We start from the raw sequence: 26,461 nt of genomic DNA, 5'->3' as shown, positions 1-26,461 counted from the left end.
AGTACTACTGTTATTATTATTTATTATTATTAATTAGATTTATTACCTGCCTGTGGTCCCTGATCACCCACTTAATGTGTGCTGTCTGTATTGACTTGGTTAAAGGACAAAACTATGTTATGTGTAAATGAGTGCAAAATGCCCCTAGAAATAGTTGGCTGTGGCAACTGAATAAATGTGTGATGCATGAATCAGATATATGTCAGACTGACTGCCTAGAAGGTGTGTCAATTCTGTGGCCTACTTTTCCCATTTCAGTACATTGCATTTGTCAACTCATTGAGTAAAAATCAACACTCCTTCGTTTCCAGTGGATTGGGTGATGATTGTAAGGGAAGTAACACCAAGCTACGGTGATTGGCTTAGATTGGCTCAGATTGGCACATTTAGCTGGGATAGGCAACTCTGTATTTGTGTGTGACTCAGTGAAACCAGACCAGGCTTGCTGTAGTGAAATTAGCAGCCAGGTGAATGTGTCTTCAGTATGAGATGGCTGATGTTATCTAGCTGTTTTTGTTTTAGAACTTCCTGCTTTCCAGCTCAAACTTTGCCACAGCTTTATGTACTAGAGAGATACATTCACATTTACTTATTATATTTATAAAACCATAAATATGGCAATCAGTTCTGAACATAGGAATGATTCTGATGGGAATCTTCTATTGTGCTCCACCACAGAAGTAGGTTTGTTTAAACCTGGTCGGCACATAGGGTAGGGTTGCCATATTTCAAACAGTGAAAATCCGGACAGAAAAGTTGTTTTTTGGTTGTCCACCTAGACACTGCAAGAGACAGCAGTATTCCAGATATGTCCGGGAAATTCCAGAAGTATGGCAACCGTCACCATATCCTGGCACTACCTTGAAAGAGGTATATGATGAGATGCAGCACTCGCATGGGGCGACTTTCTACAAGCAAACACAGCATTTGCTTGTCTTCCTCTGTATAAACTCTACCAGCTCATACGTAAAAAAAAAACAACCCCCATGCCCTCACTTTTTCTATGTTTATTTATATAAATTATTTCCAACTGGAGTTTCTTCTCCCAAAGGAGAAGAAATTAAAAACTAATTAAAAACTAATACTTATCCAGTCATGTATGAGACAGTTGTAGATCAGCTGATCCATCTGAGATTAAGATCTCTTCTAAGGGTTTGCCCCCTCCACTTCCCTGGTATTATGTTACCCACTCTAAGATCTTTATTCTCCTCAAAAGAAACACATCTGTTGCCTTGGAAATGGGAACTCAATGGAACATAACTGATGTGATGCTTAGGTACCCTGGAGATTTTCTCAACTTCTCTAGGTTACCCATGTAGAACTGGTGGGAGTAAGTGATGCACTTACTCCCTTGAGTCATGAACTCTTTGCACTGAGCACACACCAACAAACTGAGATTCTATGAAAGGTCAGAAAGTATAATAGTGAAGATCATAAATGGGAGACTGGAGGGGGAAGTTGACCATAAATGAATGTGTATACAAAAAGAGGAAATCCTTCATTGCAAACTGCTTCCTATACATGAATGGTGCAGAGCCTATGGCCTTCCATATGTTATTGGACTCCCCACTCCCATCAGCCCCAGTGAACATGGTCAATAATCTGTGATGATAGGAGTTGTAGTCCCAACATCTGGAGGGCCACAGGTTCCCAATCTCTGCTATACACTGAGGAAAAACAATGTTCTACTAAGCACTAGCTTGGAATAGTGTTGGTCAGAGTGGTATACGTTAAAACCAGTAAAGCAATATGAACAAACAGTAACAAAACTCACAGCAGCCAAAATATCTGAGGACAGTTTTAATTTCCATTGCAAAAACACGCAGTGAGCCGTGCAATATAAATCTCCAGGGGGTGTGGGGAGAGTTGTATTGGATGGTTAATGTATACCTACTCAGGACATCTGTGAACTTTTCATCACTTTAAATGTAGAACAGTGCATATATTATAACAATAAGCATAAAAGTTAAAAACATTCACATCAGTTCCAGTTAAACATTCTTCCATCTAGTGATCCCTGGTTGACAGGGACAGTATTCTTTGGCCACCAGATGCCGGGGTATATGGGGAGGTTTTCAAATTCCTCCTGAAAATTAATAATTATGGGCACCGGAACACTTCACTGGGGAGGGCAATCCTCAAATGGGGAACGACCACTTTAAAGGCCCAGGAAAGGAATATTAGAGACTGGGTGGTAGTTTTCTAAAACTTGGATCCAAGGAAGACCTCATCACTGCTTCTTTCTAGGTTGTGGGCATAACTCTCTCCTGCAGTGAGGCACTGACCACTCCCTTGCGCCATCCAGTCAACCTCCTCCTGCTAGATTTCATGAGCCATAATGGACCAAGGGGGCACATTGTTTGCCTCATTGCTGCAAGCATCATATCCACACCCTCAGGTTGCAACAGCTGAAACTGATCCCACTAGGTGTAATTCACTGATGCTCTAGAGACCTCCAATGAACATGAACCAATTATGGCAACGAGTTCAGCATGGATCTGAATGATTTTGCTCTCAAAGTGCTTTGCAAAGCTCTCATAATGTAGTGCATTTCACAGTGATGAAAGGAAGGTGCCTTAGCAGTGCACTCACTTTACTGCCAGTGAAATTCTCAGGTGCTCTAATTGCCTTATGACATCAGAGAATGTGTTATCTAGGCAAAACTAAGTCCAAGTCCAAATACTCGACTCTAAATTTACTGATGTCATGATAAATGAGCTGCAAGTTCGTGTCAGGAGTTCAGAAGGAGTTTCTTTTTCAGAGAATTTCAACCAAAGCAACATAAGCTCATTTTAAAGAGTGACTTCTGTTAGGACTTACATTTCACAGAGATCATGAATCACTTTGTCTAGCTGCCGTGGGATCCAACTAATGGCTTAAAGCCAGACTAAATTAGTCAGGGTTTAGTCCCATCAAAATCATTGAGACTAAAGCATGAATAACTGGATCCAACTGAGTGTGTTTAGTTCAGAGCTTTCCAAACTGTGTGTAGTGACATGTTAGTGTGTTAACTCCAGTGTGTAGGTGTGTTGCACAAACACACCTGGAAAGGGGTTAGTTTAACCTCAAGTTTGCTAGTAAAACTGAATTACTGTGTTGTAAAATGATGCATGTCTAAAAAGTGTGTCACCAGGATGAAAAGTTTGGAAAGCTATGGTTTAGTTGGTGGGATAATAAGATAACACTTTCAAAGAATGTTTTTGGTAGGTGAAACCAAGTCTCTGTGGTCTTGGTAAGTGCTTAATGTGGAATTTGCCAGTAATTTGGTATTAATGTTTAAAGACTGATTATGAGTAACCACAGATGAATAAGGCCAGGTAACATACTTAGATATTCATACTACATCTGTTCATTTAAGACACTTTATTTTAACTATGTGCACTTCACTGAAAAGACTCTTAAAATTTGTTAAGAACAGGAGGATACCTAACCCAAACTCAACAAATAAAAGAATAAGGATACATAAATTGAGCCATTTAAAAATAGATATTTAAACCTATAAGAGAAGCAGAATGGTTAAAGAACACAAAATTTTCAGGTATCATGTACTTTGATCCTTCTTGTTTTATGTCTTTAACATGCTGTATGTTGGTGGTTTCTGTCAGGTTTGTTTTAAGTATGGACTTTTTTACCTTCGTACAAAGAAGTAGATAATAATCTTCAGGTGCATCCTACTCTGTGCGGCCTTGATAAATTTGAATGAGTTAAAATGTTTTGACTGCTGCCAGTTCATTTTGTTTGCATTTTTCTTCTACACTGATGACTTCCAAACAACCTGTGGCGCACTTGGAAATGTTCAAGAAAGTGAACATTTATGTGTATACTTCATAGAGAAACAAAGCAGCCCTTCCACTGAAAGCTGTTACCTAGCACTTGGATCTGCATAGTGACTTTGTCAATATAAGACGTGTAACCGTGCAAACTGTGTTAAAGGAGTGAGGGAAGGTGTGGTGCATGACTTTTGTCCTGTCCCGAGCCTGGATGACTAAACTCCTTTCTAAGTGACAGAGTTTCCTCAGTATCAATATGCCTTTTTAAAAAATCCACCTTTCTCTTCTGTCTGCTTCCCTTTCTTTTGATTGGAGATAGGGTTGCCAAATGCGAGAGAGGACAGGACTTCTGCATCTTTAATAATCGTTGTGTAGCAGAGAGAATTTCAGCAAGAGTAGTTTATCATGGAAGCTACTCTTGCTGAAATTCTCTCTGAAGCAGTTCTTGCAGGGGAGAGGGCTCAGCCGAGGAGGGAAGCAGGTAAGGGGAGGGAGGACAGGAAGGGGAAGTACCATTTGTGTAGGTGGAAGTCCATTGCCACAAGTGGGATGCCACCATTGGATGTCACTCTTAATACACCTTTTTATAGCTCCAGGTGGTATACCAGCTGCTACTTTTCATGGAGAAAACAGCTCTGGCCACTGCCACATATGCTTTAGTTAGATTTGGTTATGCACATGCAAGGGGCTGCCTTTGAGGAATGCTTGGAAACTACAGTACACTACAGTTGTGCATAATGCTGTAGCCAGGAAGTTATCAGGGCTTTATTATTGAGGAGATTTCACCCCTCCCATATCCAAGAATCTCCTGATGAGTCTGCTGATTCTCCAGAGAGGAGGAGCAGTGTTCTGCTCTCTACTTATTCTGCTCCAGCACCACATCAAAGAGTCAGTCAGTCAGTGTGTCGGAGAGAGAGAGACTGAGTGTTATAGATCGTGTGTAGAGATAAGGTTGCTGCTAAGAGCAGCTGCAGACACTCAGTGCAGCATTCATTTATGCTTAGACCTCATTTAGCTCTGTATATAGTTGTATAATAGTTGTAGATAGAATAAAAGAAGATATTCTACAGAGCTGCTCTCCGAGTCGTTTATGCTCTGCTAGACTCTGCTATACTCTGCTGTGCAACAACTGTCTTCTTGTTGGAGTGAATCCGGTGCTCACAACTCTAAGCTGTGAGTCCACAGCACTTTGACCTGTTCCTGTGCAGAAGGTGGTCTCTGGAAGTGCTACCCAGCTCGCCTAGCCCAGTCGGGGCTGAAGTGTATGAGTCCAGTTGGTGGCACTGGCACAAGGGCGATGCTGACAGTTATTTGGAGCATATTTTGCCAGTACTGTTAGGTCTGTATTGGACTTTGGTATATTTTCAAGCTTATAACCTTTGAAAAGTCCTATAGAGCTTGGGCCCAGAGTATTTAATAACAATCTGCTTCTGGCTGATTCTGCCTGCCTAGTGGGCTCATTGCAAGCTGTCCCATAAAACTTCCCCTGCTGTCTCTGTCTCTCTCTCTCTCTCTCTCTCTCTCTCTCACACACACACACTTTTTCCCTAAAAAATTTTTTAGGGGTACTCTCATTTTGATTCAAGGAAATCACCATTACATAGTTCAAATCAGGAAAAATAAATACAGTAAATGGACAAAAGTACAAAGATTCACAAAATGTTTAGGGGTATGCGTACCCCTGCATCTCCCCAGAAAAAAGTACCATGGATGGCAATTTCGCCACTTAATCCTCCCATCACCCAAAATAAATTAGAAGGAGGGACTCCTTAACTAAGCCTGAAGGCAAAGGGTTAAGCAGCCATTTCCCCCATGCTCCAAACATGCTGCTTTCTATTTAAAAACAAAAGCAAAAAAGATTGGGAATAGTTACATAAAACTGCATTTGATGTATAGTTTGGCCTCAATCAATATTTACTTCTTTTGAATCTATTTATATTGCCTATCAGTTTTATATTCCCAGGGCACTTGATAGTATAAAACAGTATAAAACTGTTAAAACATAAACCTAAAATTAAAATTTGGAGTGGAGTGTCTTCAATGTGTAGATGGCTCCTAGCTCTGTCTCTCTGTTCCATGTGAATCTGGAGAGGCATTTGAAGTGCTAGAGGCAGTGAGGCGCTGGATTTGGCCCAATAAATTGAAGCTGAAACCTGGAAAGGCCATGGGGCACCTGCAGGTGGTGCTGTACTGAATACAGTATCTTAATATATGAATAGGTTCATATTGTTGAGCTTTTTTTTTACAAAAATGCCAAAAAAATAACCCCGTGATTTTTTGATTGACTTGCCTAAGATCCAGGACAAAGCACCGCCTTTTGGAAATTCCCCCTGGACGTCAATTCCGCTTCGAAATCCCGGTAATGTCCAGGAAAATCCGGACGTATGGCAGCCCTCTCATATGGAGACAGGTGGTACTTCAAGGAATTTGAATTGGGCTAGCAATTTCAAATACACACCAATGGCCTATTTATTAAATCTCTCCCTACTTATATACACTTAGGAGCAACATCTGCACCAGCCATGTCATAGGAACATAGAAAGCTGCCTTATATTGGGTCAGATCAATGGTCCATCTAGCTTAGTATTGTCAACAACGGCCGGCAGCAACTTTCCAGGGCTTCAGGTAAGGGACATTTCCACATCTATCTGGAAATGTCTGAGTTGAACCTGGGAACTTTTGCATGCAAAGCAGATGCTCTACAACTGAGCTATGGTCCTTTCCTGTCACCATGACAAAAGAGACAATATGGTACAATGCAGCTTCCAAATATAGCAGCACACCCCAGCCCGTATGTACAGGTGCCCACAGGTAGACTGTAGCTCAGAAGATAGGTCATGCGACTCAAGGCTGTCTCTGTCTGGTTCCATGTTGTGAACACTTAAAGCTCACAAGGGGGAGCTCTGAGACTCCACTTCCCAACTCTGGTTGGGCAGGGGACATTAAAATACTGCAAATGATTTTTAGTTGAATGTATTTAGGTTTTTAGTACTGCTTTATCTATAGTAGATATACTATGGTGGCCTGATTTAAACTAACTTGGGACTTTTCTGAAGTTCAAAACAGAAAAGTAGCATTCAAAGCTTTTACTTGGAAGAAAATTCTTGTCTAAATCAAATGGGGTTGATTATATTTCAGTGTAAATGTGTTTCAGGGCAGAAATATAATGAGTATGTTTCTGAAATCATCTGTTGAATCAGACATGTGATGTTACATAGGGTAAGAACTAGCAAGAAACTTTAACCAACAGCAATTCATGACAGTTTCCTCGACAATGGTTTTATCTCTGCTACTGCAGAATATGTAATCTAATATTGTTTTGCATTTCATATGCATGTCCCCAAGATGTTGTAATCTGACCACTGTTGATAGCTGACTTGTGTCATTTTTCTATCATAACTGTAGAAGAAAAAATGTAGTTTAATATCTGAGAGAGGGAACACAATTCTTTGGATGGTTAAGATTTACAAGAGAAAATCTGTAAGTGGTCTGTCTTGTAAGAAAACTAGGCTTTATGTCTTGTGTCATTCTGATTTTCTTGCTTGACTGAATTTTGCTATTATTTATCACATGTATAGCGCTTGATCTCCAGTGCATGACATAACTATCATCATTCTTATTTCAAAGAGATATCTCTGTGTGAAAGAGAGAAAGAGAGAAATGCTGATGAGCTCATCGGTTAGGATTTGAAACTACACTATCTATGCCAAGTCCTGTTCTTCATATACTAAAAACATTTGGCTTACACAGATTTCTATTATTGAAAGGAAAATAATGGGAGCATCAATTATTGCTGTCAGTCTTTTGTACTCTGCAAAATACTAACATCTACAGTCTGAAAATTGCATAACTGAGTGCAGGATTACAACACGAGGTGTGTTGCAAAGTGTCTGCATGTTGACACATTCTCAAATTTATCAATGGATGTGCATCTTTGTTCCTCTACAAATCATCTACAGGGTGACTTCATCACTCAGAAAATCTTTGTAAGTAAAATATTACAGATTGAATATCTAGGATTTTCAGTATTTAATCACTGCAATGCTTCTTTTCAGGAATTATTATCAGAATTATAACTATGATTCAGTTTTTCATGTAGCAATGAGTGACAGAAAAACTGTTGCCCTTTGCATGCTGAAACAACATATTGGCTCCCCCCTCCCCTAAATATTTGTTCCATGCAACAAGTACATACCCTCAGACAGGAAAAATGAATTTATTGTATTTAAGTTATAAAAGCCGGGGGAGGCAAAGTTTCTAAATCCAGCTAAGTCATTGTTGTTGTTGTTTAGTCGTGTCCAACTCTTCGTGACCCCATGGACTAGAGCACCCCAGGCCCTCCTGTCTTCCACTGCCTCCCGCAGTTTGGTCAAACGCATGCTGGTAGCTTCGAGAACGCTGTCCAACCATCTCGTCCTCTGTCGTCCCCTCCATTTTACCCAGCATCAGGGTCTTTTCCAGGGAGTCTTCTCTTTTCATGAGGTGGCCAAAGTATTGGAGCCTCAGCTTCAGAATCTGTCCTTCCAGTGAGCACTCAGGGCTGATTTCCTTAAGAATGGTTTGATCTTCTTGCAGTCCATGGGACTCTCAAGAGTCTCCTCCAGCACCATAATTCAAAAGCATTAATTCTTCAGCGATCAGCCTTCTTTATAGTCCAGCTAAGTCATAGATGCTATATTTATGGCGCTGTGGATTAAACCACAGAGCCTAGGACTTACTGATCAGAAGGTCGGCGGTTCGAATCCCCGCGACGGGGTGAGCTCTCGTTGCTCAGTCCCAGCTCCTGCTAACCTAGCAGTTCGAAAACATGTCAAAGTGCAAGTAGATAAATAGGTACCGCTCCGGCGGGAAGGTAAACGGTGTTTCTGTGCGCTGCTCTGGTTCGCCAGAAGCAGCTTAGTCATGCTGGCCACATGACCCGGAAGTTGTACGCCGGCTCCCTCGGCCAATAAAGCGAGATGAGCGCCAACACAGTTTACAAGAACCAAGTCTAAACTGGTGGCAGAGAGCAAGAAACGTAAATTTCATTGACATTCTAGTAGTGTATAGTCAGTTTTAAGACATTTTTAAACCTAAAATATTATGTTAATGATACAAACTCTGCTTTTTGTCAAAACAATGCATTTCTCAAAGAGTCAAGACTGCTTGAGGGGAAAGTAGCTATGAGGTCAATAATATTAAATTAGCAGGAATCTTGAGATTCCTTTCAAGGGCTGGGCAGATGTTCCTGTTTCTAGACTATTGAGATGTCTGCTTAGGTACTGTGAAAAACTGAGAAAGAAATGTCCTTGCATAAAAGAGTAAACACATAATTGGCCTGTTAATTAATTAGTCTGTTGGTTATTCCATTCATTTGATCCCAGTGATAAAACAGCAAACATTTTTAGAAAATGAAGAACTCCTGGATACTTCTATTGCCAATTTCAGTTGATGCTGGAGCATTTTAAAAGGGCATTGACATAAATGCAGCAGTGTTGGGTATTGTAGACACTAAAGATATGTAATTTATTAGTTAATAGCCTTTTAAATATGTTTTGAACTTGATGCTTTTGGTAAGTTGTTCCTGAATTATGACAGTGTAACAGTAAATTGCTAACACTAGTGTCTCTCTATAATTCAGCAATTCATCAGTGCAGTATGAACAAGGCTTCTATAGAAATCCAATAGACACAAGTGGATTTTTTTTTTTAAAAAAGCATATGATCTTGGTTACAGAAATGTAGAATTGCAGCAGTTTCATCTGACTTGAAAAGCTCATTTAGACCTATGCAGGCAAAGTCGAGAGCTCCCTCGGCAGTAATTGTAAAATGGGACATGGACTTTTCATTTATGAGAATCAGTAGCTGATGATGGCCTCAGTTCATTTAAACTCCAAATGTATGTAGCATGAAATAGCTTATCTGCTGTTTTCCACTTAAGTATTCATTGAATGTTTGGGCCACAAAATAAACCGTGATTGGAAACTAAACCCTTATTAAATGCAATGAACACACATTCATAATTTCTGTGTTAGGAGATTTAGAGAGACACCTCCAATACACCTTTGGGCTTTAGCAGTTTAAGCGCTTTAAGTAATGTACAGCGTGCAGATATTTCCTCTATGACTATTCCTTTTTAAATGGGCTATTACACAAGACTACTTAATGCATCATTACCCATTCTATTACTGTGTTATATAGGTTACATAGTTACAGAACTGTGATTTTCTAATTTCAAAGGAGGATTTGCATAATGTGGGGCAAGCCAGGGAAAATCACTTGCAGAAAAATGGGCTATGCACAAATTATCTAAAGGCCATGATTTTATCCAGCATGGTTTTAGGACTGTTCCCAAGGTTGTAAAATAAATGTGTAGTGGTACATAGGAGACACCAATTCCCTTCACAGAGTGGCTTAACAGTCAATCCCTCTTCACAGGGAATGGTAGCTCCGTGAGAAGTGTAGGAGTCTCCTAACAACTCTCATCACCCTTCGCAAACTACAGCTTCCAGAATTCTTTGAGGGAAGCCACAACTGTTTATAGTAGTACAGTGGTACCTCAGGTTAAGAACTTAATTCGTTCCGGAGGTCCGTTCTTAACCTGAAACTGTTCTTAACCTGAGGTACCACTTTAGCTAATGGGGCCTCCTGCTGCTGCTGCACCGCTGGAGCACGATTTCTGTTCTCATCCTGAAGCAAAGTTCTTAACCCGAGGTGCTATTTCTGGGTTAGCGAAGTCTGTAACCTGAAGCGTCTGTAACCCGAGGTACCACTGTATCATAGAGCTTTTAAATGTATGGTGTGAATGTGGCCTAAGTCAAAGCACATGCAACAAAAAGAATCATATACTGCTGCCCTGTTTACCCCAGTCTTTACTTTCCTGCCATGGGCAAGTTTTAAATTGCAATCTCTTCTAGGCAGAGACCCATCCTCACTATGTGCACACTATAAATAATATAAATTATGTATTTTGTGTATTTTTATGTTGTGACACACTCTCAGATCTAATGGGTACAGGGTGGTATACAAATCTAAACAACAACAAATGTATGAACCCAAACTTTAAGAACGTCTTTTATTCTCTGCTTAGCTTTTACTTTCTGTACATAGGTGAGAAAAGTAAATCCAGATTCATAAATGTAATGCAAGCCAGTTGCTTTCAGCTTATGATTACTTTCGGTTATTAGGGGAAATGGCAAATGGTTTCAATTACCTGAGTAAGTTTATGTAGTGTACCACAACAGTTGGTGTGGTTTTGTGTCTGTTGTATTAGATTGAGAGATGCATTTGCCTTAGCAGTTGGAATACCTCATTTAATGAGATTGTGAAAGGATGACAGTTACTTGGAGTGTTCATTGATAGTGTTCTTGTGAAATACAGCATGTCCTGTGTCACACAGCCATGTCGCTCATTCCTTGGCTGATAGAGAACTGGCACTGATAGTTGCTGCAGCTTATTGCTATTTACATGGCAGGCCAAATAGCATTTGGTTGAAAGTTACTTTCCTTGTGATCATAGCGTACTGGAAAATGAGAAAAGCATGGACAGTCAAACCTTTGTGATTTCCTGCATAGTGGCTATTATCTGTCATACAAGGTCAAACAGATAAGGTCTGAAATGCTTTTTCTGTCAACAACAGAGAGCTCATACAATAATAAGAACCCTTAGTTGTGATGTAGTGCTTCATAGCCAGAGCTCTTCCTGCTCACTAAACCCTGTTACCTCGTCAGCTTCCAACACCATCTCCCCCCAATCTGCTCCCTCTTCTCCCTCTGACCACTCATTGTTGTCCCACCACCAATCCCCTGGCTCTGAGCCTTCTTCCCCTGGTTGTTCCCCAGCTTGTTCCTCGCACCACTCCTCTGCATCTAGTCAGCCCATGATACCAGGCAGGGCGCTGGTCCACCAGCTGAAGCTGATGGAAGACACTCCATGCCACCAAGGCCACCTGAGCCTCAAGTGACAGCAGTGGATCTAGAAGTACCTTCTAGCTGCATACTCGCTTCTTCAGAGGGATTTGTAACTCCATGAAGTCCCATCCATCTGGTCTAAGGAACCACCCACTAACAGTGCCTCAGTCTTACCTGGATTTAGCATCGGTTTATTGGCTCTCATCCAGTCCATTGCCAAGGCGAGACAACAGCCCACTACATCCACTGCCACACTTGCAGATGTAAAGGAAAAGTAGAGCTGCGTGTTATCAGCATACCGCTGCTAATGTTCTCCAAAACTCCCGATGACCCCACTCAGTGGTTTCATGTAGATGTTAAACAGTGGGGGATAAAATAGAACCCTGAGGAACCCCATATTAAAGGTTCCATGGAACTGAAGAGCACCCCCCCAAGCACCACTCTCTGAAAACAACCACCCAAGTAGGACTGGAACTGCTGCAAAGCAGTGTCACCCACCCCTACAGCAAAGAGCTGGTCCAGAGGATACCATGGTTGATGGTATGAAAAGCCACTGAGAGGTCAAGGAGAATGAACAAGAACACGTCCGTCCGTCCCCCCTGACAGAAGTCATCATACAGGGTGACCAAAGCAGTTTCTGTGCTAAAACCCAGCTTAAACCCTGATTGAAATGAATCTAGAAAACCGTTTTCCTCCAAGAGCACCTGGGTCTAGTCTGCAACCACCCACTCAAGAACCTTGCCCAAGAAAGGGATATTGGTAACTGGCTGGAATAATTACTTAGATTTTCTTAATCTGGGGAGGGGTTGTTGAGGAGCGGTTTTGCCATTGCCTGCTTGAAGCAGGCAGGGACCACTGCCTCTCACAAGGAGGCATTAATCATCTCCCTGACCCAGCCAGCTGCTCCCTCCCTGCTAGTTTTTATCAGCCAAGGGGGCAAGTGGCTGCCCTGACCAATTCGAGCACCTTGTCTGCACCCTCAAGCCTTACTAACTGAAACTCACCCGACATAACAGGACTAGACAGCTAGTTTTGTGCAAAGTGCATACATTTGGCAGCTTCTGATCAAGTTCATATGCCATCCTTAACTGGTAGCACACTAAGGCTTGCTTCTTCAAAAAAACAACAACAGATAAGGTAGTGAACCTCTGTCTGAACTGTACTACCTCAAACTGCAGATGGGAGTACATGATTAAATGATCCTTCATACAAAAAATTCCCTGTGGATTTAATGTAAATTGGGGAAGGAGAATTCAGTCATATGAGTTCATGCCTGCATAGTTTGGACCTAGGTTTACCGCCTCAACAGCTGTTTGTGGAACTAGGCCTAAAGTTTCTATGAACCAGGTTGCACTCATTACAGAGGGTAATTCTGCTATCTATCCACAAGCATATGCACTGAAATGGTAATAATTTTCTGAAAGGAGAAGACAATTGATATTATATATGTAGTTATACATACAGATGGAAAACTGCCCTGTGAGCTATCTTTCTTCTTTATGCTATCAATGTTTCCACACAGCTTACTTTATATTTTGATTCTGCACAATTAACTGCTGACTGTGGTATTTCCTATGCATAGAATGGTTAGTAAACCATGCAAGCAATTATGGGAATATTTCAAAATCTGAATTAAACCCCTTGAGCATCTGCAGGTGCAATATATATATATGCATGTCTCATGGGTGCTGTTACTTGAAGCTTGAAAACAAAGTTGTATAGTGCACCATGTTTGCTTCTGCTTACAATCTGAACACGCTGCAGCCTTGATCATACCAGCTAGTTTGTAAAGGGTACTTAATGTGGATAACACTGTTGCATTTACAGAAGGATTGAACCAAATGTCCTTCAGATTAATAATAATAATAATAATAATAATAATAATAATAATAATAATTTATTATTTATACCCCGCCCATCTGGCTGGGCCTCCCCAGCCACTCTGGGCGGCTTCCATAAAAACCAAAAATACAGTAAAATATCACACGTTAAAAACTTCCCTGAACAGGGCTGCCTTAAGATGTCTTCTGAATGTCAGGTAGTTGTTTATCGCTTTGACATATGCTGGAAGGGCGTTCCACAGGGCGGGCGCCACTACCGAGAAGGCCCTCTGCCTGGTTCCCTGTAGCTTTGCTACTCGCAATGAGGGAACCGCCAGAAGGCCCTCGGCGCTGGACCTCAGCGTCCGGGCAGAATGATGGGGGTGGAGACGCTCCTTCAGGTATACTGGACCGAGGCCGTTTAGGGCTTTAAAGGTCAGCACCAACACTTTGAATTGTGATCGGAAACGTACTGGGAGCCAATGTAGGTCTTTCAAGACCGGTGTTATATGGTCTCGGCGGCCGCCCCCAGTCACCAGTCTAGCTGCCGCATTCTGGATTAGTTGTAGTTTCCGAGTCACCTTCAAAGGTAGCCCCACGTAGAGTGCATTGCAGTAGTCCAAGCGGGAGATAACCAGAGCATGCACCACTCTGGCGAGACAGTCCGCAGGCAGATAGGGTCTCAGCCTACGTACCAGATGGAGCTGGTAAACAGCTGTCCTGGACACAGATTTGACCTGTGCCTTCATGGACAGCTGTGAGTCCAAAATGACTCCCAGGCTGCGCACCTGGTCCTTCAGGGGCACAATTACCCCATTCAGGACCAGGGAATCCTCCACACCTGCCCGCCTCCTGTCCCCCCAAAACAGTACTTCTGTCTTGTCAGGATTCAACCTCAATCTGTTGGCCGCCATCCATCCTCCAACCGCCTCCAGACACTCACACAGGACCTTCACCGCCCTCACTGGTTCTGATTTAAAAGAGAGGTAGAGCTGGGTATCATCCGCATACTGATGAACACCCAGCCCAAACCTCCTGATGATCTCTCCCAGCGGCTGCATGTAAATGTTGAAAAGCATGTAAATGTTGAAAAGCATTATTAGACAATTCTGTGCAGGTGTCCAGCATGCATGCATCACAATAACTGTTATGAGTAGATAGAATTCAGATTGTGTTTGTGAATTTGAACTCCTGATCCCCACATTTCTGGTCATCCTACAAACATAAGAAGAGCTTTACAAAATCAGAACAAATGCCCATCTATTTCTCAGAGTAGCCAGCCAGATGCCTGTGGGAGGCCTGCAAGCAGGACATGAGCACAACAGGGCTCTCCTACTCCTGTTGCCCAGCAACTGGCATTCAGATTTCAGCAGTGTACCACCTCTGATACTAGACATAGTATCTCGGCATCGTGACTACATAGACATTGATCTGTCTAATCCCCTTTTCATAGAATCATAGAGTTGGAAGGTACCCCGAGGGTCATCTAGTCTGGCTCCCTGCAATGCAGGAATCTCAACACGTGGTCCCCCATCCAATTTGAAACCATACCAGACCCTGCTTAGCTTTGCACATGTGCCAGCAGTTTTACTGCTGCACCACTTACATCTACTGAAGTTGGCATCCATTACTACTACATCTTGTGGGTGGTGACTTCCATAGTTAAAGTCAGTGCTATGTGAAGATGTACTTTGTTTTGTTTGTTCTGAATCTTCCAATAGTCAGCTTAACTGGATGAGCCTGGTTCTGCTATTATGAGAGAGGGAGGAAAGCTCTAATTTCCTTTCACCACTCAGTGCATAATTTTATGTCTCACTAGTACGTTACTCCTTAAGTCTTTTATAAATGAAAAAGTCCCAGATGTTGCAAATATGTCCTCATCAAGGAATTGCTCCAGCCCCATTTAGGTCAGTGCTACTCAAAGGCAACACCATCACAGCCCAGGTTGGATGTTGCACTTCAGGGACCAAACATGATACCAGTGTTTGGCATATTGTGTGGGGGTTTGCTAGTCCACCATCTCAGATAGCTTGAGAAGCACTTATTCAAGTCACCCTGTTCCAGTTGTACAGTATCAAGGTTTAAGGTACAGTGGTACCTCAGGTTACATACGCTTCAGGTTACAGACTCCGCTAACCCAGAAATATTACTTCGGGTTAAGAACTTTGCTTCAGGATGAGAACAGAAATCGTGTTCCGGCGGCGCGGTGGCAGCGGGAGGCCCCCATTAGCTAAAGTAGTGCTTCAGGTTAAGTACAGTTTTAGGTTAGGAACAGACCTGCAGAACGAATTAAGTTCTTAACCCGAGGTACCACTGTATAGAGACCAGTTCCTGTGATATACAGAGTATAAGTTATATGTTGCAGTCAGCTTCTTGCCCTATCATAGAGTTCGAAGGGACCATGAATGTCATCCAAACCAACCCCTGCAATGCAGGGATTTTTTACCCAATGTTAGGCTTGAACCCACAACCCTGAGATTAAGAGTCTCATGCTCAACCAACTGAGCTATCCCAATTTCATAGTCTACCTGTTGTTGTTTCAAGGTGAATAGACTGCCCCTCTGGAATCATCTCCATCCCTGGCAAGGAAGTTTTCTTAGGAACCAAAGAAAGCATTCTTCTCAGTCCCATTCATACTCCTTGGGTAAGGCGGCTGCATGATAAGAGGAAAGGAAAGGGAGATTAGTGGGCTTCTCTGCACGTCAGCCTCTGTGTAATAGTCCCAATAAACATTTTTAGAGCAGGTAGTTTAGAGAGTAAGGTGCCACCCATCTTTTGAACCATTACAAATTACATCCTATTTTTATACATTTTCGTAGAATCTCAGACAGTGAAGCAAAGCTATAAGTAGGGTTTCTTGAAAATTGCTTTTCCTTTCATGTTATCTTATACTACCACAATGGCATCAGAAAATCACTGCATGGTTCTCTTTTCAAAATGCATAATGACTGAAATAACATCTGGGGAGCACCGACAGATTTTGAAGAGAAGGAGATGAAAAAGTGACGATAGGAGGGCATTGCTGCCCAGCACAATGCCTTTCCATTTCAAGAACGCTAATTGAGCCACATGGTCTGGCAGTTTTTGAGAAAAACAGGAAAGCTGTCTTGTATTAGACTTTTGTACTAGATGGAAGAAATGGGGAGCAGGGAGAGAATAAAATAAAAGCACAAACTTAGATTGCTCAGCTTGACCTCCTGAGTGGTTTTCTTCTACTCATCAATCAACTTAGACAGCCGTTGCTCATGATTTATGAAATATTCACTGCACCAGAGAGAATTTTGTAGGATAAATCCTTAAAACATCTGCTTTTTGTTTAGCTTATATAAAAAAATTGAGTCTCAGTTACTTTGTAGCATATATGTAATTAGCTTAGGGAATTCAGTACCATTAACTTTTGTAAAGGATTGGACAGATTCCCAGGAATGAAAACAACTATCCGTAGCTCTCTGCTGTGATAGCTAGTGGCCATTACCAGGTCTTATGGGTTCCATACATTAATTGTGTTTTTTGATGAATAATTACTCTCTTTTGTCTGTTATTCTTCTGGGTTGCTTTGAGTCCTAATGTTAGGAAGAAGTTGGTGGTGTAAATATATTCACTTTCTCCCCACCATGCCTCAACCTAAATATTAATATAGCTCAGGTGTCAGTCCTTAGGTCGATAAAGTATTACCTGGAATTGGACTCCACAGTCACTTATGGACACACTGTTAAGACCATATTCATGGAAGACAATCTTACTTGGCTATGTGTGATTGATAAAGAAGAGCAGGTAGGGGGGAGGGACCCAAAGATTTGTAGTATTTTTTTAAAGGGAAAAAAACCTCTAAATGAACCCAGGGTGCTGCCCGTGTAGACAGTCTTGAGTTAGATGAATCAAAGGGCCTTACTCAGTATGGCAGCCATCTATGTTCCTAATGTGTTCTTGATCATGAGATGCTGGCTGACAGATGGAGTAGAAATGGGGTGGCAGGAAAGCTAAAAAAATGAGCACTCCACGCTACAATATCTTAGTGGGATTTCATAAATATCCGGCCCCCTCACCCTAGTTACCTTCCCATCCCAATTTAGAAAGTCCCAAACAGTTTCGCCTCTCCTTATAAAGAAGAGGTGTTCCAGTCCCACTGATCAGTTTGGCCTGCTCCTTTCTGCCATTTCTCCAACTATCCTGTTTTTTAAAAAAACAGGGCAGCTGGACCTGTGCCCCCCTCCCCCAATGAATTAACTGGACAGTTTCCACTCACACTTTTCACGCAGCCCTTCTCAAATCACATTTGATTACCGATTCATATTCGTATATGGTATCAAGGAAAGGAGTTTTGACATCTGGATCCTGAAGAGTCCCGCGTTTCCATTACAGCACTTTGCCTTACTGATAACTTTCGCTAGTAAAGCGTTAGATTTCCTGTTGTTTTTTGTGTGCATGTGTGCGCGCGCGCACGTTTCCTTTGGCGTGATTGCCAAACTAAGAGGTTCCACGCATTTCCAAGCGCCCCCCCCCCAGCCCCAGCGACTCTTTTAAAAAAATATTTTACTGGTGGTCTCTTGGGATGTGCGGGTGGGAGTGGAGCAGCAACCTGTGCTTCGAGCCCAGGGTGGTGGCGCGGTTGGGAGTGGGGGTTTCGGTTTAGCCCACAGCGCCCAAGCGGCCCCCTGCCTTTCGCCTTCCGCGGGAGGGCGCTTCTGTCTCTGGCGATGTTTCTTTGGCGTAGACGCCGCTCGTTTCCTCCTGAGCGCTTTTCAGGAAGGCGCGCCGCGAGACGGCGGAAGGCTGGAGGGCGTCAGTCGAGCTCGGGGAGCCTCTGGTGGGCGTGCCTTGTCCAAGCGCGCCGCTTCAGCCGCCCGCCCCCTCTCGCACATACGCCCAGGAGGCGGCGAAAGCCAGGCAGCCTAGTGCTGTGCCTGGCCAGGCAGAGGGACTCCGGCAACCTCGCTGCTCGGCTACGGAGGTTTGGGACTCTGGCTGGGTGTGGAAGGGCGCAGGGAAGAACGTGGCCACCATGCCTGGCAGCGACACCGCCCTGGCGGTGGACAGGACCTACTCGGACCCGGAGAGGCACCGGCGCTTCAAGACCCGGGTAATCTTTCTGCCCTCTCGATTCCCTCCTCCTGCAGGGCTCCGTCGCCCGGCGCTGCTTTTCTCATCGGCACTTGCTCGAACTGAGCCAGCGCTGCAAAACCTCGTTGCTGTTTAGTTTGATTCAGGATACCCGCCGGCGTCCCTGTCGACCCTGCACTCTTCGGAATGGTTCAGGGCTTAAGCTCGCTCCAGGTTTCCCTCTGGGGACGCGCCTTTCGTCGCCTCTGGGTGTTGTCGGAGGCAGGTGTCATGTCCCCAAAACAGGCTCCAGTTCAGCAGCGTGCCTTTGCGATGTGTCAAATGTCAGGTTTCAACTTGCCTTGCTGCCCAGAGGAGCAGTCGCTGGTGACTGGGCATCCGGCCCCCGCTTGCATTTGCGCCTCTGTTGTTTAGTAACAGTTATCCGGACTTGGGACATTGTGGGCGCCTGGGTTGGGAGAGCTGCTAAAAATTAATAGGACGAGAGTCTCTGAAAGGCTTTCCCCCTTTCTCTGAAGACATTCCATGCCAGTGCAGGTATTTTGCACAGGCAAAGACGCTCTGATTATTACAAGCTAGAATTAACCACTCCCTAATTATTTGAATGTAGGTTAGCAGACGTTTGGAACCAAGTGTTTGGCACCCTGAACTCAGCCAGTATGTGGCTGTTTACTGTGTTGAAACAGGTGGGCAGTGCCCTTGGAACTCAGGGCAGTCAGAACAGTCAGGAACCAGGAGCTTGATATGCTGAACCAAATATGAAATGTTCTGGAAGGCCTACAAATCCCATCTTCGTAGACAGGATAACCCCCAAACTCATTGGTAGTTGTGGCAAGAATGAGCTTATACATATGTTTATATTCACTTGCTTTGATATATGCTAATTGGCTTGCTTTGATGCTATGCTTATCTGTGGACCTTGGGATGATGGGCTCTAGGCCCAGAGGGGGGAGAAGCTTTGGATAGCTGTCACCTATCCCAGGTGTGATGGGAGATTCTGGGCAAACTGACATTTGCTGCTTTTTGCATAAAGGATGTAAACGTTTGCTTGAGTGCAGACAAGTCATGAGAACCTCTCATTGTTGCAGTGTCTGTCCCGTGTGTGTAAAGGCAGCAGTGTTCTGCGTGTCATGTTGTAAAGTTTGCACTCTTAATTAATAAAGCACTAGAGCTGGCCATTCTGGCACCTTTACAGCCTTTTTTTTGTATCCCTGCATCAAACTACTCACCTAGGCCCTCCTTTGGGCCTGTGGTTCTGAGCACTCAACATTCACTCTTTTGACCTTATGGCTAGGTACACGTTAGCAGTTTAAAATACAGTGAGGTTGCGGTGTCTGCCTGTTGCATTTTCATGGTTATGTACACACCAGAGAGGGAGGGGGCTGGGATGTCTTCACCTGATGCACATTACCTTTTTTTGTTTTCTCACACATGCAACCCACCCAGCAACCCATTCATGGGGCTGTCATCTGTGCATATGCTGTCGTCTGCACATGTGCAATGGCTGTCTCAAATTTACACACCTCCGTATAACTGCAGAGTGAATGTGGCTTATTCTTTCAAACTGAATGGAAGCTGGTTTAAGCGGTTGGGTGGGGGAAACATCAAATAGCAGTATTTCTCAGGGAACTCTAGATAGGGATTGTAGCTAATGTCATGTGTACGCAGCTTCAAACACAAGTGGTGGGAGTGCACAGGAGCCAGAGTAAATGGTAATGTGTGCACAGCTTAAAGCTGCCAGGACCTGCTCTGATGTGATCAGGGCAGAGGCACTGAGGATGGAGGGTTATACCCATGAGAGTTTTTTGTGATATAAATTGTTGTTGTGGAGTTATTAGTCCCACTGGGGTGAAATCTGGGCTAATAGTATCTTAGATAATAATAGATCAGGGAAATGGCACAGGGGAAAGGGTTAACTCTCCCATTTTGGCCAGTGTTGATGATCTAATAAAAAGTAGAACACGCTAGGGCTGGTTTCAAAGTAAAGTTTGGAGAACCCACTGACATCACAGGTAGTATCTGCCAGTGCCAAAGATTCTACTGCAGCCAGCTTCTGCTTAGCAAAAATTGTGCTGTTTGGGGTGTGGGGCAGGAACCACCAACTTTGGATAGCGGTATGATCCATTCTGTACAATTATTATTTCATAACTGGAGTATCACATTGAAATTATTATAAGATCTGGGTTTTAGTTTTGGTTTTAGAAAAAAGATCTTCATAATACCTTCATTTTAAACCAAGTTTATTTTGCTTTCTGTTTAAGTGGTAAAATGCATTGACATTGGTACAAGGCCAAAATTGTGAAGATGGAGCTTGAATAACGTTAAGCAAATGAGAAGACCACATGCAAAAATCTAAAGAGTGAAAAGCAAGTCAGGTGTTTATTATTGGAGTGTCTAAAAACAGGGGTGGGGTATGGCATGGGTCTGCCATCTCCCCAGGCACTTTAAGATTGCCCCATGCCTCTTATCCTGAATTCTGTCTAGGCAGAGGAGCTAAGTCATTCCTGCCAAGTTCTCAATATACAGTGTGTGGAAAGGTTTCTGTCTGCCACTTTCGCAGCTCCACCTCCATCTCCTTGTCATTGCCACCTTGCCTGCTTCATCCTCTAGCCCCATGTGATTTTCCTCTCTTTGTAACATTTGTGTTCCATTGGTTGGGTCCAGGGCCCTTTAAACAGGACTGTTGTCAACATCTTTACCCCACTGACTGCACCCACCTGCAACTGATGCCAGGAACTGCCAGATATGACCACTGAAACAAAGTTTTCCTGTTGGTTTGGCCGTGTATAGGAACTATTCATTGGCATCTGTTTGTCTTAGAAGACAATGGGAAAGTGTACTTTCGGGGGTGAAATAAAACCATTGGAGAGTTACAGCGCCTGCTGTGGCTGTACAGATCGATGCAGGAGAGCGCCTGGTTGGCTTGTTGAATGATGCTCTAACCTCAAAGCTCCCATTGAAGTAGGCTGACAGTGCTGGGTCAGTACTTGATGGACCAGGAGCTGCCCAGCTTAAGGCGGGTGTTAGCTGACCAGTGAGACATGATGATTACTCCTACCAATTAAGGCAACCCATAGCACTTCTATCTTACAACAATCAGGCTGAGCTTATAAATCATAACTGCTGCCTCCCGTGTTGTTTTTGCTGTGTTAACAGCACCAAAGTGAACTCTCCGGGGCACAAGCCAGGGCAGTGCGTGTGGAGGTCCTGGGCTGCCCAGACAAAACAGCTCACCTCTCAGCCTTGTTGATGTGGTCCAAAGGAAAGGAAAGCAATATATTTGGCACCAGCTTGGCTGCAGGAGCTGCCAGAAGGATGTGTACAAGACTCCACCCGCCATCAGGACTCCGCTCTAGATTTGTGTAGGGTTTGCTCCATTGGTTCTGAAAGGGTGTCGACTGCCACACTGATATGACAAGAGAGGATGCCAAGTGTGGCGGGGAGATTCTACAGTTCTTCACATATTGTTGTGAAGACTCTGACAAATATAAAAGGTCAGAAAAGAGAAAGCCTTCTTTATGCTGATGAGGAGATTAGTGTTTGCTTGTCTCAAATATAAATGAGATTACCCGGCAAAAGCAAGCTCAGACCTCACATTGAGTTTGTGTACATGCTTAAGATACATCTGTAAGAGACTCGTTTATAATTATATTTTGGGAATGATTCATACTCTTTCATAGCTGCATTTTTTAATACTTTCTGGATGTCCCGTGATCATAGGCTAAAGTAGTTGTGTTCTGTGTAGTAAATCAAACACTGCCAGGAGTTCTTTTTGTTTTCCAGTGTATTTCTTAGCAATTGAAAAATTGGCGTGGTGTGAGCAAATTTATATTCTGAAAGTGTGGCCCAGAGAAATAAGCTTGAGAACCCCTTGTTTACTATTTAACCATATCTTCTTTCCATGATGTCCCATGAGGCAATGAGTATGGATTGTTCCTCAGGGTTTATTCCCAAAGCCTTTCTCATGAAGGAGCATTGTGGAGGTTTAGGACCAGTGTTTTCCTTCTCTTAGGTGGACTACCTTCCCAGGTCAGCAAGCCCCATCTTCCCCTCATTTCCCTCAACAGCACACACAGAAACCATCTTATTGACCATTGAACCCACTGTTGGCCTTGTCTGCTCAATATGCCAGAGCCTGTCTTCACATGCAGGAGACTCACCTGACTTACCAAGGGTTTAAGACCCGTTGGCTACCCTCACCTGGTTTAGCCAGCCAGTCAAATCAATTTCCCAGGGTGTGACTGCTGTCAGCGTCTAGGAGCCAGAAGTAAGAGCTGAGTGCATGGAGGGGACCAAATGTGGATGAACTACTCCAGAAGGAGCACAACATGTCCCCAACCAGAAATATCCCATACCCTTGTATAGGAACAACTGGACAAATACAGTAGTATTTCCAGTGCCATTTTTTTCTAGAAAAAGAGGTGCTGGAACTCACCACGAACACCTGAGTAACTACATGGTGGGGAGTGGTTATCCACTATGACTTCTCAATGTATGTGCATATAAAATGGCCAGGCTTTTTGCATACGATTGCATGCATTGCACATGCTTTTTCGTACCCCAAAATGATATCTTACTATTAAATGTCACATGGGGAGCTGTTCTTAGTTGGGAGATTGGATAAGTGTTGTATGCAGTGTTGATAAACCTAGATGACTGTTCTGCAGCAAGTTTGCTTCCTAAATGACTGCAGTAGTTCAAAGAATTGCCTACTTTGCACACATTTTAGCCAGTCAGCTATGAGTAAGTAAAGTAATATCAGTCTAGTAAAAAACAAAGCAAGTGAGTCTTGTTTACATTATAATTTGGCCTTGCTGGTTTTGGCTCTGGAGATGAGAAGTCTGCTTCTCCTCTTCTAGGATGAGATGTTTAGTGCTTTAAAAGAAACAAACTTCACAGCTTGAAGCAGTTGGATTATTTATCTGTGTAGGAAAGGAAGTAATCTTCCTGAACAGAATGTTAGGCTCTCTTTCTGCTCCTCTCGTCACATTAAGGGACATTACTAAACATTAAGGGACATTGCTAAACAGAGGGTGTGCTTCAGATTGTTTCTGAATAATTAAACATTTTAAAATAAATAAGGTCATTTGCTGTGGCTTTGATTGTTAGCACACTGTCATCATTGTACAAATTTGTGCTTAACTCAAGTGCTATTTCTCTACAAGGCAGTACAGGAAACAGTGAATTTTTGTTCACTTTATGGATTGAAATTTAGTATGACTACTGGCAGGGGGCGGGGTGGTAAGTGGTGGAGACCCAAAATATTTTTGTGTGTTTTGATGGATGATTCTTGGTGTCTCAAATTCATGAAGTCCATCGAACTGAAGACAAATTAAAAACCAGATGACGTTCGGGTGATAACTTCAACAACAGCCCATTCTTTTGAGTTGTCTCCTTATTGAAAAAAACCCCTGATCCATTTATTTATTTTTAAGATTTCTTACCCAATCTTTACTATAAGGTCCAAAATGGGTCACAACAATATAATATAACCGTTACAATTATAAAACAATGAAAACGTACAGTATATGTTCTTTTTAAAAGCAGCTTTCCCTCTGACCTCCTTGTTCACAGTCTCCTCCCCGAAAACTCTTTCTCCCCCCACCCACTGCAGGTGGTATTTTGGGGGGAAACCGCTGTTATAAATATAAGTATTGCTTTATGCATCTGATGCAGTGGACTGTAATCCATGGCAGTTTATGCAATCACGGGCATAGCGTGGGTTGCCTGTGCCCGGGGTGGGGTGGGATGTGCCCCCCCGTCCTTGTAGCAAGGCGCTCTAGGCAATGCACCTGGCTCCAGCAGTACTTCCTCTTCCTCCCTCCCTTCTCGGTGGGCAACTGCAGCACCCTCCCCCTCCTTCTCTCTCTGCTGGCCCAGGGTCAGGGCACATATGGGTGCCCCTTCGCCGGGCATGAGGAGGAGGCACAACCCCAGCCTTGAAGGCCCAGCCAGGTGTGGTTTGCCTCCCTGCAGCTCCGGCCTCGATGAGGGAGCCTGTTGTGGGGGTGCCTGGTTGCACCCCCTCATAAATTTGTGCCAGGGATCATGGCCCTCCCACCCAACCCCCACTACGCCACTGTATGTAATAATAAATTCGTTAGTCTTTATTATTATTATTTCTATTTGTTACTCTTTGTTAGTGAACTGAAGGAGTAACAGGTCCAAATTATACTGACATTCTTATCAAATTGAAATGCAGAGATACAGCTCTAAGATGCTTCTGTTTATATTCTGGCAGAGATCTGCTGCGATTTGTAAAGTATATGTCTTTCAAAGCCGACGGTAACATTCTAGAAGTAGAGTATGAGTTAATAGGGAACTGTTCTTCCTAGAGGATCATGTTTAAATAGTTGTGTGAGCAACTTGGGAGTCACTGAAGTTTTTACATATTTTAAATTACACCATATTACTCTGGAGGTTTTCCCTCTGAAACAGCCAGCCAGGTTCATTTTTCTTCTGAAAGCCGCTTTGTTGAATCATTCAGGGCTTCAGGGCTCCGGGCTCCTATGAAGTTTCAGTAATGCTATTGCTTTTCATTATGCTTTATAACGAATATGACAAAATGATATTGATCCTAAGCCACATACTCCATCGGGCACATTTATGTTCCCCCCATGTAAGGACTGTTTCAACACATACAGCAGTCTGGACTAAGAACCTTGGGTTAGTGTATCATTTAAGTATCCTGGTTTTCTGTTTTGAATCTTTTCTTCACAGATACAGAGAACAGAAAACTGGTTTACTTAAAGCATTCAGAAGCTCAGTGATGGGATTATCTGCTGTCAAATTCTGAATAATGCATCAGCCTCACTGGTCTGATTTACTGCTTCTTCTCCCAGATTCTCCAAAGTTGTTTATTCCAAATAAGTTTCAAACAAGAGGAAGCAGGACCAGAGTGCGTGGAAAATTTGAAGATACTGGGAGAAGAATCTTCTGTTTTATTTTATATTTTGAAGGTTTTATTTTATATTTTGAACGGCCTCGGCCCAGTATACCTGAAGGAGCTTCTCCACCCCTATTGTTCAACCCAGACACTGAGCTCCAGCGTCGAGGGCCTTCTGGCAGTTCTCTCACTGCGAGAAGTAAGGTTACAGGGAACCAGGCAGAGGGCCTTCTCAGTGGTGGCACCCGCCCTGTGGAATGCCCTCCCACCAGATTTCAAGGAAATAAACAACTATCTGACTTTTAGAAGACATCTGAAGACTTCCCTGTTTAGGGAAGTTTTTAATGTTTGAGCGTGAAAGGTTCCTCGTCCCTGGCCTAAAGCTTGTGGATAGCCCTACCTCTCTAAAGCATTTTAGTTGCTGTTTGACTCGGCGAGTGAGATGTTTGTTACGTGACTGAGTGACCGACCGACTGGGATTGAAGACAGCAATATATTGAAACCTGTGCATGCCTCCCTTTTTCTTAACATTTCTGTTGAGAAACCATGGATCGTGCTTCTGGAATACTTTGAAGGACATGTAATTGTCCTTCTGTCAGTTTGGCATTTCCCTGGTGGGACACAGACAACTAAGGAGTTCCACTTTGCTCACTTGTCATTGCTGCTGTCTCTGTGCAAAATGTTCAGATGCAATGCCAGCTGGCACCATGTCTCTGTACTCCAGAGGCTGTCAGTTTCACTTCTTGGAGTTAGACTTTGATTTGTTACTCAATACTACAGTTTAGGTCAGAAGTCCCCCTGGCATTGTGGGATGGCCAGTTACAGTTTGTTGGCCCAATTAAACCAATAGGACCATTTTCTGAGCTTGCTTTTCACACGGAAAATCAGTTGCCTGAGGCAGCTGCCTCATTCTGTCTAATGGTAGGGCTAGTCTGGGTAGGGTAATTCTTTGCTTGGAACCTAAACACTTAGGGAAGAGGGTTCCATAGGCATGCCAGCCCAGTGGTGAAGACATTTTTAGTTATTTATCAGGTCA

At 43.2% G+C, this 26,461-nt stretch overlaps 1 protein-coding gene and 1 long non-coding RNA gene across 3 annotated transcripts in view; one reads left to right on the top strand and one right to left on the bottom strand.

The window, feature by feature from the left end:
- TMCC3 (transmembrane and coiled-coil domain family 3) overlaps window positions 1–26,461 on the top strand; it is a 90,910-nt gene that overhangs the window by 32,087 nt on the left and 32,362 nt on the right. The window contains exon 1 of one of the 2 annotated variants that reach the window (XM_053407228.1): window positions 18,352–18,558. The exons of the other annotated variant lie outside the window; for it this stretch is intronic. Within the exon in view, the coding sequence (XP_053263203.1) occupies window positions 18,481–18,558 (78 nt within the window). The 5' untranslated portion in view covers window positions 18,352–18,480. Of the gene's footprint in view, window positions 1–18,351; window positions 18,559–26,461 lie in introns of those variants that run through there. 2 annotated transcript variants of the gene reach the window in all.
- Window positions 8,205–17,920, bottom strand: LOC128422771 (uncharacterized). The gene is made up of 3 exons (XR_008332592.1): window positions 17,763–17,920; window positions 16,007–16,131; window positions 8,205–8,442 (listed from the first exon to the last, which is right to left on the bottom strand). It is a non-coding gene; the product is annotated as an uncharacterized LOC128422771 (long non-coding RNA).

This window comes from Podarcis raffonei, chromosome 10, assembly GCF_027172205.1.
Source record: "Podarcis raffonei isolate rPodRaf1 chromosome 10, rPodRaf1.pri, whole genome shotgun sequence".
Classification (NCBI taxonomy): domain Eukaryota; kingdom Metazoa; phylum Chordata; class Lepidosauria; order Squamata; family Lacertidae; genus Podarcis; species Podarcis raffonei.
The sequence above is the reverse complement of the archived record's forward strand: the minus strand, read 5'-3'. Positions and strand labels throughout refer to the sequence as shown.